The following is a 10,681-nucleotide window of genomic DNA, read 5'->3' on the forward strand; positions in this document are numbered from 1 at the left end:
TGTGTTGTCAGTCAAAGCGAATTTTAAACTTATTTTAAAGCCTCATTAATCCTCAGAACAGGAAACAGAACCTTTATTTTTCCGTAAAATGACTCAGATCAAATGGTAATTTAATTTTTCGATGTCTACGCTTCTCGGTTACCATAGCAACCGAACCAAACTAACAGTGTCGGTAGAGTGTCAGTTGGCTGTTTCCGATGTACCTTATTTGAAGAAGTTTTGATCTGTGACCAGGTGAGAAGCTCCACCTTCAGCAGCAGGTGAGTTTCTGATGATCATCTGGTTACCTGGTTAACCAGGTGGTAATCTGTGGTTAGTTATTATGGCTGGAAAAGTCTGTGTTTAGGAACAAAATGTTATACTTTTAAAAACTTTTTTGAATCCGTTCGCAGTTATCAGAGCAGCACTGCGTCAATCATTCAATCTTTATTTATATAGCACTATTATCACACACAATAGATTAGCAAAAAACACTAAAATACGCGAAATAAAAACACAAAGTCAGAATAAAATAAATAATAAAAGCAATAATTATCCAGCTTAGCATAATTCAAGGCCAAAGAAAGCAAACAAATTAAAGGAGACTAAAGTCAGCTGGCGGCATTAAAGGGGCAGTCCGTGTTTTCCAGGCACAACATGGCGGCTGCAGTTAGAAATGCTGCATGTCCAAATACGGCTCAAAGATTCACAGGGTAAGCTCAGCTCAGCTCAGCTGGAGAGAATAGCTTCGCTGGACAGGTGACACCTGGAGCACCTGGACCACGCGCTCCATGTGTTTCAGAGACGTTTTCAGCTCATCCTGGCCCGGTACCCTTGTGATCTAAGCCAGCTCAACTTCACACCTGGTGAACACCTGTGGAGCGTCACTTGGAGCTGTGACTCATCAGGTTGGGTCAAAATAAATAAATTCTCTTGGGCCCCCTGGTGGCCGCGGTAGGTACCGCACGCTTCGCCGGTACCGAGCTGCCGAGCAGAACATCCAAAGGTCCAGAGGTCCGGTCAGAAGTTAAGTTAGTAAAACTACAGTATGTCTCAGAAAAGGACTGATCCTTCAGGGAGGGAGAAAAGAAAGAGGAAGAATAGAAAAAGCCAAGATAAAGGTTTTAATGAGCCTTGCTAATGAAATGTAATTAAAAGATTAGTAAAGCTGCTAACAGAACATTAGCTTGATAGCAACCTGGACCGGTCCAGTTCAGCAGTAAACATTTATGCTAGAGTTTAAACTTTAAATGAGTTGATTCTCATGGTGGCTCTGGATATTTCTGAGCTATTTTGGCTTCAAACCGTCTTTAATAAGAATAATTAAAACTTGTCAATGTTTGACATTGTTAGCTAAATGTTTGTCCGTCAGGCTACAAGCTGCTACATGATGAGCTGCTCTATGTTGTTTGCTGCTGAGCAAAATCATTTAGTGGCTAAAACATTATTTTTACATCAACTTCTAAGTTATGAGAAACTTCTGTTAAAATCAAGGCTCAGAATCAGTCCGGTACCGGTACCGGTCCATATTCTCAGAGGAGAAAGACTCACCTGGTGTAAATAACATTTTAGCTGTTGGAGTAACACTTAAGAGAAATGAATTTAATCAAAGAACGTCATGAATATGTGTAGAGCTGCACCGATTGCAGTTTTCTGGCCGATCCCTGGTTACCGATCTTTAAAAGCCTGACCTGCTGATTTTGGCTGATATGATTTTTTTTTTGTCTGAAATGTAGCAAGAAAGTCACTGAGTTGGTAACAATGAGGTGAATATTGTTAGCTGTAAACGTTCAGACCTGGTGGGTCGGTCTGTCAGTTAAACGTCTCACTGCAGAGCAGAAGAGGACAGAGATGATTTTTAAACCTTTGCTGATGAAGATCAGATCAGCTTCACATGTAAGTATCAGCTGATCACGATGCCCCAAAATGAAGGAAATCGGCTCCCAGAAATCAACTGGTTGATAAACCAGTTGGCCAATAAAAGTATCCTATATTATACATGTTTATAATGTAAACAGCTAGAGATGCAATAAGTTTATAGCAGGTGTGTGAATGACCTAATGATCAGACTGCTGACTGCAGCCGGTCCACATTGTTAGCAGAACTAGAGGGCCCCAAAACCACATTTGGCTTAGGGCCCCATGGAGGCTTGGGCCGGCCCTGGGTGGGTTCTGGTTCTGAATCAGATTCCAGGAATGAAACAGCTGTTCCTCTCATCCAGATAAGCCCACCTGCTGCAGATCCAACATGGCCTCTGAGGAGTCTCCTCCAGGTGAGCAGGTGAAGAGGAGCAGCAGGAGGCCTCAGAAGAAGATTGGAGAGGTGGAGGACCGGACGTGGGCCGGCCACAGAGCGCTGCAGGCCGGGCGGCCGCAGGACGCGCTGCGCTGCTTCAAGCAGGCCCTGCAGGCCGCTGCACAGGTGAGTCAGACAGGTGAGATTCCACTGCTGGCCTATTAGCTGGTGGTGTGTAGCGGTTTGTAGTCCTTTGGTGGTGTGAGAACTCCATTTCCCATCCTGCCCCTGTGCGTCAAGCTGCAGGACTCACGGGCTTTGCGTGCCTGTTCCTTCAACCTGGGCGCCGCCTACGTGGAGGCGGGCCGACCTGGGAGAGGACTAGACCTTCTGCGCCGAAACCGGCCCGGTCCAAAAGCTGAGCGGCTCCCGGACCTGCAGTTCAACACAGCGCTGGCCCACAATGCACTGGGGCAGTACCAGGAGGCCGTCACCCACTTCCAGCAGGCCGCTCAGCTTTACCGATCGCAGGGAGACGGAGGCAGCGAGGGCGACACCTGCATGGAGCTGGGCCGCTGCTGCAGCAGAACCCAGGTCAGAACCACCTCAGCACCAGAACAGGGTCAGAACCAGAGCCCAGAGCCCAGAACCTGATGAAAAATCAACTGAGTGTCAATTTTCTTGTAAATGAGGTTCCAGGTGTTTTCCCAGGTATCTTCCAGGTGTTATTCCAGGTAACTTCAAGGTATTTTTCCAGGTATCTTCCAGGTGTTCCCAGGTATCTTCCAGGTGTTATTCCAGGTAACTTCAAGGTGTTTTCCCAGGTATCTTTCCAGGTGTTATTCAAGGTGTTTCTAGGTATCTTCCAAGTGTTTCCAGGTATCTTCCAGGTGTTATTCAAGGTGTTTTTCCAGGTATCTTTCAGGTGTTTCCAGGTATCTTCTAGGTGTTTTTTCAGGTGTTATTCCAGGTGTTTCTCCAGGTGTTATTCAAGGTGTTTTTCCAGGTATCTTCCCAGGTGTTATTCAAGGTGTTTTTTCAAGTGTTCTTCCAGGTGTTTTTCCAGGTATCTTCCAGGTGTTATTCAAGGTGTTTTTCCAGGTGTTTTGTGTCATGTCTGCTGCAGGACTGGCCTCAGGCGGTGCAGAGTTTCCTCCGCGCAGCAGAGAGTTATAAAATGGCCTCCATGTTGGATTCTGCAGCCGCCGCCCTTAAAGAGGCAGGAAGTCACATGGTCCAATTAGATCTGTCCAACCATGATGACATCAGCAGCGTGCTGACAGAGTGTCTGAGTTTGAGCAGCAGCATCAGAGACCCGAGCATTCTGGGTAATCACCTTTCCTGACCCGGAGACTTCCTGCAGCAGCCGATCAGTAACTTTCCTCATGTTGTCCAGGTGAGCTGTACCTGTCGGTGGGCGTGGCCTACTGCCGCATCAGGTGCTTCCAGGAGGCGGTGAGCTGCCTCGGGCGAGCCGTGGAGCCGGCAGTTCACCGCCCCCCCCTGCTGGCCAAAGTGCTGCACAACCTGGGAGCGGCGCTTAACGCCGTGGGCGACTTCAGCTCAGCTGTGGAGCGGCACCGTCTGGCCGCGCGGCTCTACGGTGAGCGTTGCCATGGAAACATTCAACTCAGTTATTCCTGTGAAACACTTGAAACTTAACCTGCTGAGAGTTGACCTCTCAATAGACCTTTACCTGTTCTCAGTGTGACATTCAGGTGTGTGTACCTGCAGGCTCTCAAGGTTGCCGTGGTGATCAGGCTCGATGTTTCAGTAACCTGGCCATCGCCTGCAGTCACCTGGGGGATGACCAGGAGGCAGCAGAGAGCTTCATCCTGGCACTACAGGGATTCAGAGACACAGGTACCAAGAGGAGGTGTGCTAACGAGGAGCAGGTGTGCTAACAAACGGTAGATGTGTAACCTGTGCTTGTTAAGAAGGACAAGGTGTGCTACCTGTGTGTCTCCACCTGCGCAGGCGACCGCCTGGCTGAGGTCCAGGTGTGTGAGCATCTGGCTGAGTGTTACCTGAGGCAGAAGAAGCTGCAGAAAGCTGTTGAGCTCTACAAACAGGCCCTCGGCGCGCTCTCTCACTGCAAGGTAGACAACCTGTCACACCTGGAGGTGAAAGGTCACCCTGAGATCTGAGTTATGCGCTGAATGAGAGAAGTTGAGCCAATCAGAGATCAGCCCACAGATCGTCGTGACCAATCGGTGGTGTTGTTCTCAGGAGGCTGAAGGTGTTCAGGACCGGCTGGTGGAACGTCTGACTGCGGCTCTGCAGCTCAGTCTGACGGCGACACAGGTGCAGCACCTCACCTGCAGCACCACCCATCCTGATTCCACCCACCCAGCTTCAGGTGTCTGATATAGTTAGAAATCAGTAAGTGTTTTTCCTTCTCCTCCCCTCAGAGGCCACGCCCCCACAGGCCCCGCCCACATCTGCCCCAGCCCCACAGCTCACCTGGTCACCAGGACGTCAGGTGAGTGTCTGTGGATCAGAGGGAACCCAGAGCTCAGCGCCGCGTCTCATTCTGTCATTTCTGAACTCAGGAAGCTTGACGTGGCACAACGTCTGGCAGCCAATCAGCATTTAGATGAGCAAAGGGTGGAGTCTCCAGGTAAGTTTTACCTTTATTATTTTCTTTATTTCGTTGCTATGGTTACACCTGATTGTGCTCAGGAGCAAAAGCTGAGAAGAGCTCAGGTAGACAGGCAGCGGCTGATCCAGAGGGCGGAGTCACACCTGGACGACACCTGTAAGATAACAGTGTTTCATTGGTTCATCTGAGAAGTCCAGGTGTAGAAAACCAGGTGTGACCACAAAGTCGGTGTTTGTGTTTCAGCTCAGAACCACCAGAGGAGCTGCAGCAAGGTGAGTCACCTGGACTTTACACATCTGCTACACCTGAGCAGCAGGTCGACTGGAGCTGAAGATGTGAGCTACCTGTTTGTGTTTCCAGGTGAGCTGTGGTTGGACAGAGCCAACCCTCACACGGACAGGTAACTGATATCTGTTGATTGTTCTTTTTTTTTTAAAGGACAATAAAGTTTTTGAATTATTGAAACAAATTCTTCGTGTTTCAGTGAAGCTTCTTCACCTGAGCAGCTGGAGTCCCCCCCCTCCTGTTCAGGTGATCTCAGGAAGTCTGGTTCACCTGAGGCCAGTTGGAGGTCCCGCCTCTGTTCTCTGATGTAGCCTTCTGATTGGACAGTGGACTGATGATGTCAGACCATCAAGACTGAGATGTTTCATCACATGATCTTCATGCAGCTCTGCATCCATCATGGCTTCCTGATGCAGATTTACCTCCTGACTCCCAGATTCTAACCCAGGTAACCAGGTGACCAGGTAACCTGGGTTTGAATCTGGGAATCAGAAAAAATATTGTATTGTCACATGACTTATTGTAAATATTACATTTTGTAATCCCCCGAGGATTTTCTAAAAACTAGAAGCAGGTCGACCACCAGGGGGCGCTGGACTACACCCTAACCCTCTCCACTGGAGACAGCGCCACCTACCTGTCCTTACAAGATCATTGAGGAAGAGGACAGATTGAGCTTCATCAATAAATTCCTCCTGCTGCGTCTCACCTGAATGTTTTTAAAGATTCAGATCTACACACACTGACGCACACAAACACTGAAACACACACACACTGACACACACACACACACACGCCGACACACACACACACATTAACCCCCCCTTGCAGCAGCTTCAGGCTCCGCCCCCTTGCAGTCTCCAGGTCTCTCCAGTTTTCCTGCTCTGTTTCGGATCAGTTGCTGTGGGTCGTTATCTGGACCGGACCTGGTTCTGCTGGTTCTGTTTGGGTCGGAGTTCTGGGGGAACATGAGAAGGAGAGGAGCAGAACACCGGACCCGGGCCTGAGGAGCAGAACCGACTCAGAACTGCTGAGCAGGTAAAAACACCAACTCCTTCACAATAAAAGCATCCAGATGATGCTGAATTCCTGAGTGATGGAATTCAGCCGGTTCTGGTAGTTCTGTTCACCAGATGAACAGAACTACCAGGTTGATGTTGTGTGCTGTCTCTCAGATGTCTGAGCAGTTAGTTTGAGTCGGATCTAAGAACCAGCAGGTTCTGCTGGTTCTCCAAGCATCAAGTTTGATTCTTCAGAGTTTGGCTCAAACAGACGGGTCGAGGAGTTCTGACGGTTCTGTTGGTAAAAATGGAGAAAGTGAAACAAACATCTGGATTAAAATGTTGTCTCCATCCATTTCTAAACCGGAGGCGGATCCAGAGTCAATCAGAGACGTCGGCGACTCCTGTGCAGTCACGCAGGTTGCCACGACGACATGGTGAACACAGAGCGGCCGCAGCTAAAAATAGCGTCAGGCTGCTGAAAGCTGATCTGATTGTGGAGACGGAGGCGCCTTTGCTCCGCCTGATCTGGATGGTTTGGGTCTGACCGATGTCAGATCACCGCCAGATTACCCAGCAGGAGATGAATGGATCCTGGACCTGCTCCATCTTCAGAACCAGGCTCTAGTCAAGTTTCTGCTGCCATCATCATCATCGCTTGACTTCTCCTCAGAGGTGAGAAGGTGTTACCATGGAAACCCTCAGGTTTCTTGCCGCCTTCGGAAAGGAAACCTGCCAGCGGTCTTTGAGGACAGGAAGTGGACAAAAGGTTCTGATGGACCTCCAACTGCGGATAAGATGACAGCGGACAGGTGCTGTAAAGTGTCCAATCACAGCTCAGCAGGTGATTTGGCCTCCATCAGAACAGGCGTCGGATCAGAACCGCCAGAACCCGGCGTGGCTCTGAGTGGACCCGCTGTCTGAGCCTGTCAGACGCAGTTCAGGGGTGAGCCAGATCCGCTCACACTGCTCTTCTTCCCCTCCTCAGGATGTCAGGAAACGTGTCATCTCTGGCTCCGCCCACCAGTGCGTCACCCCCACCTCCTCTCAACGTCTCCCAGTATCCTCCCCTCACCAACTGGGAGCCTCCCAGTTTCACCCGAGCTGCTCAGTTCCGGGTCGGCGCCACCTCAGTGCTCTTCCTGTTTGCCGCCTGCAGCAACCTGGCGCTGCTGGCCAGCGTCTGGTGCGGCCGCAGCCGCCGGCTGTCGTCTCACCTGCGGCCGTTGATGCTGAGCCTGGCGGTGGCGGACCTGATGATGACGTTTGTGGTGATGCCTCTGGATGCGGCGTGGAACATCACGGTGCAGTGGTACGGCGGCGAGGCGCTCTGCAAGCTGCTCTGCTTCCTGAAGCTGTTCGCCATGCACGCCACCGCCTTCATCCTGGTCGTCATCAGCTTGGACCGCCATTACGCCATCCTGCACCCGCTGGACGCCCTGAACGCACACCGCAGGAACCGCTGTATGCTGCTGCTGGCCTGGAGTCTGAGTCTGCTGCTGGCTTCCCCACAGGTAGGGCTCATCAGGTAGGGCTCATTCTCCTGTTCAGGCTGTGTGACAGGGTTTGGTTTAGTCTTAGGTAGCCGTCCACCTGCAGTCAGTTTGTCTCACCTGAACAGGAAACTCATTTGCAGCATGGCTCTGGTCTTCCTGAGTGGAAATGAGATTCCCTCCCCTGCAGTGTTTGTTGCGCTGTAGCGACTGAAGGTCCAGACTAGGGTCAGGGACACATTGCCATGTTCCCTCTAAGCTGTGTGTTTGCACAATCACGCACTGCTCGCACATTCTCAGCACACCAGAAAATCTATGCAGTGCATAAAATAAAATCCAACATCATCAGTTTTGCACCGTGCAGGTTAGCTAGATCAGAATAGTGCGGCACCGTTAAGAGGTGCGAAAGCTAACCGGTTATCATGTCTAAGCGAACGGGCATCCCAAGGCGTTCCCAGTAGAGGAACATCGTCCCTCCAGGGTGTCCCGGTTTTCCCCTCCTCCTGGTGGGACCTGAACTCCTCACCAGGGAGGCGTCCAGGAGGCATCCTGACCAGATGCCCAAGCCACCTCAACTGGCTCCTCTCGATGTGAAGGAGCAGCGGCTCTACTCTGAGTCCCTCCCGGATGACTGAGCTTCTCTCTCTAAGGGAGAGCCCAGCCACCCTACGGAGAAAACCCATTTCGGCCGCTTGTATCCGCGATCTCGTTCTTTCGGTCATGACCCAAAGCTCATGACCATAGATGAGAGTGGGAACGTAGATCGACCGGTAAATCGAGAGCTTCGCTTTTTGGCTCAGCTCTCTCTTCACCACGACGGACCGGTACAACGCCGCTTCACGGCAGACGCTGCGCCAATCCGCCTGTCGATCTCCCGCTCCCTTCTTCCCTCATTTGTGAACAAGATCCGGAGATACTTGAACTCCTCCACTTGGGGCAGGACACCCCCCTGACCCGGAGAAGGCACTCTACCCTTTTCCGGTTTAGGGGTTTTGACTATGGATCAGCATTTCTACACTGCCCAAGAAGTATGAGGCCATTCTCTCCCACCCACAGACTATGGAGCCCATTAACAGTCGATATGCTGAATTCAAGTACATAATGAAGCAAAAACCTAAACAGGGTCAGTCACACATTCTCAGATATGGAGGCTGCAGCACTTACATGTGAGGAGCTACAGGAGAAACAGGAATCCAGCTCTGATTGTGAAAGAGGATTTAGTTTAATGAATTGTATCAAAACAGAATCCAGAAATCGTCTTGAAGTGGCACATTTGGACCGGCTGATTAAAGTCAAAGCCAGAAACAGACGGAGCCATCAACCTGGACAGACATGAAAAACTGTGTGATTCAATATTTTACAAGAATTTATACTGTATCAAATGCTCCAGCGCACATTTCATTGTGCAAAATGTGATTGTTTTAATGTGAACCAGAAGCTGCCTGACAGGTGTAACGTCTCATTTCTCACCTGGCTGAAGCAGGACTCTCTTGAACAGAAAGGGTTTTATTTTTTCATCTGAACTCGGCCAAATCACTTATACTAAAAGCAAACTAATGGAAATTGCTGATGTAATTTGATTAGTTTAATAAGCCATGTGCTATGATCCCAGATTCATAACAGCTGTGTGGCCACATGCTGCTCTCACTGGTCCTCAGTGTTCCCAGGGAGCCTGTGTGTTTGCAGAGACACCATTAGAGGGAACATTGGCTGCACATGAATATATGATGAGCAGGTCACATGACCGCGTTTCCCACAGTGAGAGCTGCTGCAGCAAATCATGCGACGGAAAATCCTTGCAGGAATGTTCAGAGGATTAAAGAAACTCACTGCTGGTTCCTGACAGGAAACGCTGAGCCAGCTCTTTGTGCTGCATCCATCTCTCACTCTGCTCTTTGTGCTGCAGCTCTTCCTCTTCAGAACCATCCGTCTGGACGCGGCCGACTTCACGCAGTGCGCTTCCCACGGCAGCTTCACTCACCGCTGGCAGGAAACGCTCTACAACATGTTCCACTTCGTCACGCTGTACGTTGTGCCGCTGCTTCTGCTGAGCTGCTGCTACAGCCGCATCCTGCTGCACATCAACCAGCAGCACCTGCAGCACAAAGGTACACCTGTAGGATACCTGTCATCCACCTGCAGCACAGCTAGACATCAGGTGTCATCGCTCTGAAACACACCTGTAATGTGATGCACTTGTAGTTGCGTTGGCAACACTTGTCAACAGATTGTACCTGACGTAGCTCCTCCCCCTGCCAGCAGGTGAGTCCCCCCTGCGGCGCAGCGGCACCGACCTCATCCCCAAGGCGCGGATGAAGACGCTGAAGATGACGGTGGTGATCGTGCTGTCCTTCGTCGTGTGCTGGACGCCGTACTACCTGCTGGGGATCTGGTACTGGTTCCAGCCCGACATGTTGCGGGTCACGCCCGAGTACGTCCACCACGCCCTGTTTGTGTTCGGGAACCTGAACACCTGCTGCGACCCCGTCATCTACGGCTTCTACACGCCGTCGTTCCGCGCCGACCTGGCTGCCTTCTGCCACTGGACGAGGAGCCACGCTTCGCCGCGCTCGCCGGAGCACCTGTCCGCCAGGCAGGGTCCGCACAGCGGGGAGGACGAGGCGCCGCCTGGCCCCGCCCACCGGGCAAACCAGGCGGCGCCTCGCTGACCAATCACAAGCCAGAACTGAACCACGGGACGTTCTCTGCTTCTCTGGTTTTATTCCTTCGTGTTTGGAGGTTTCTCAGTTTCTCAGCAGCAGATTGAATCTCTGAATAAAACGTTTCTCTGCTTCTGATTGGTCACAATATTTGAACTTTAATCCTGTGCTCTGATTGGCTGATAACCACGAGCCAGATGCTTTGAATTGGAAGTTAGAACCTGATATGCAGTCCAGCAGCGCCACCTGCAGGACTTCCTGCCATGATGAGCTGAAAGTCATTAACTACGGAGCCCTGTAGGGGACATGGGAAACATTTTCTTTTGCGTTCCCTTGTAATAAGCTTACTGCAATATTTGCTGGTCTATTTTGTATACAGTCACAAATGTCAATTTAGAATTTCAAATGTATGCACATTTAAAGAAA

The 10,681-nt window shown here is 50.6% G+C and overlaps 2 protein-coding genes across 29 annotated transcripts; both read left to right on the plus strand.

Annotated features, from left to right (window-relative positions):
- The first annotated feature begins 977 nt into the window (after positions 1–977).
- Positions 978–5,809, plus strand: ttc24 (tetratricopeptide repeat domain 24). 26 transcript variants are annotated; one of them, XM_028013079.1, is made up of 17 exons: positions 978–1,100; positions 2,201–2,400; positions 2,515–2,836; positions 2,960–3,003; positions 3,051–3,128; positions 3,185–3,542; positions 3,611–3,817; positions 3,949–4,077; positions 4,192–4,313; positions 4,444–4,518; positions 4,626–4,696; positions 4,767–4,834; positions 4,897–4,972; positions 5,060–5,088; positions 5,177–5,216; positions 5,301–5,347; positions 5,429–5,809. In XM_028013079.1, the coding sequence occupies exons 1-17, from the start codon at positions 1,028–1,030 to the stop codon at positions 5,434–5,436; spliced, it is 1,947 nt and encodes a 648-aa protein (XP_027868880.1). In that variant the 5' UTR covers positions 978–1,027; the 3' UTR covers positions 5,437–5,809. The 26 variants fall into 26 exon arrangements, 25 of the variants coding, with proteins under 25 accessions (XP_027868880.1, XP_027868875.1, XP_027868873.1 ...); XM_028013074.1 differs by having other exon boundaries at positions 3,197–3,208; positions 3,269–3,542; positions 4,767–4,972; positions 5,060–5,216; positions 5,301–5,809; XM_028013072.1 differs by having other exon boundaries at positions 3,197–3,542; positions 4,767–4,972; positions 5,060–5,216; positions 5,301–5,809.
- Positions 5,408–10,393, plus strand: gnrhr3 (gonadotropin releasing hormone receptor 3). 3 transcript variants are annotated; one of them, XM_028013101.1, is made up of 5 exons: positions 5,884–6,139; positions 6,472–6,946; positions 7,091–7,616; positions 9,502–9,703; positions 9,855–10,393. In XM_028013101.1, exons 3-5 carry the CDS (start codon positions 7,092–7,094, stop codon positions 10,262–10,264), a joined length of 1,137 nt encoding a protein of 378 aa, XP_027868902.1. In that variant the 5' UTR covers positions 5,884–6,139; positions 6,472–6,946; position 7,091; the 3' UTR covers positions 10,265–10,393. The 3 variants fall into 3 exon arrangements, with proteins under 3 accessions (XP_027868901.1, XP_027868902.1, XP_027868903.1); XM_028013100.1 differs by lacking the exon at positions 6,472–6,946 and having other exon boundaries at positions 5,408–6,139; XM_028013102.1 differs by lacking the exon at positions 6,472–6,946 and having other exon boundaries at positions 5,888–6,139; positions 9,858–10,393.
- The last annotated feature ends 288 nt before the right edge of the window (positions 10,394–10,681 follow it).

The sequence above is a fragment of the Xiphophorus couchianus genome, chromosome 3, assembly GCF_001444195.1.
Source record: "Xiphophorus couchianus chromosome 3, X_couchianus-1.0, whole genome shotgun sequence".
In the NCBI taxonomy this organism is placed as follows: Eukaryota; Metazoa; Chordata; class Actinopteri; order Cyprinodontiformes; family Poeciliidae; genus Xiphophorus; species Xiphophorus couchianus.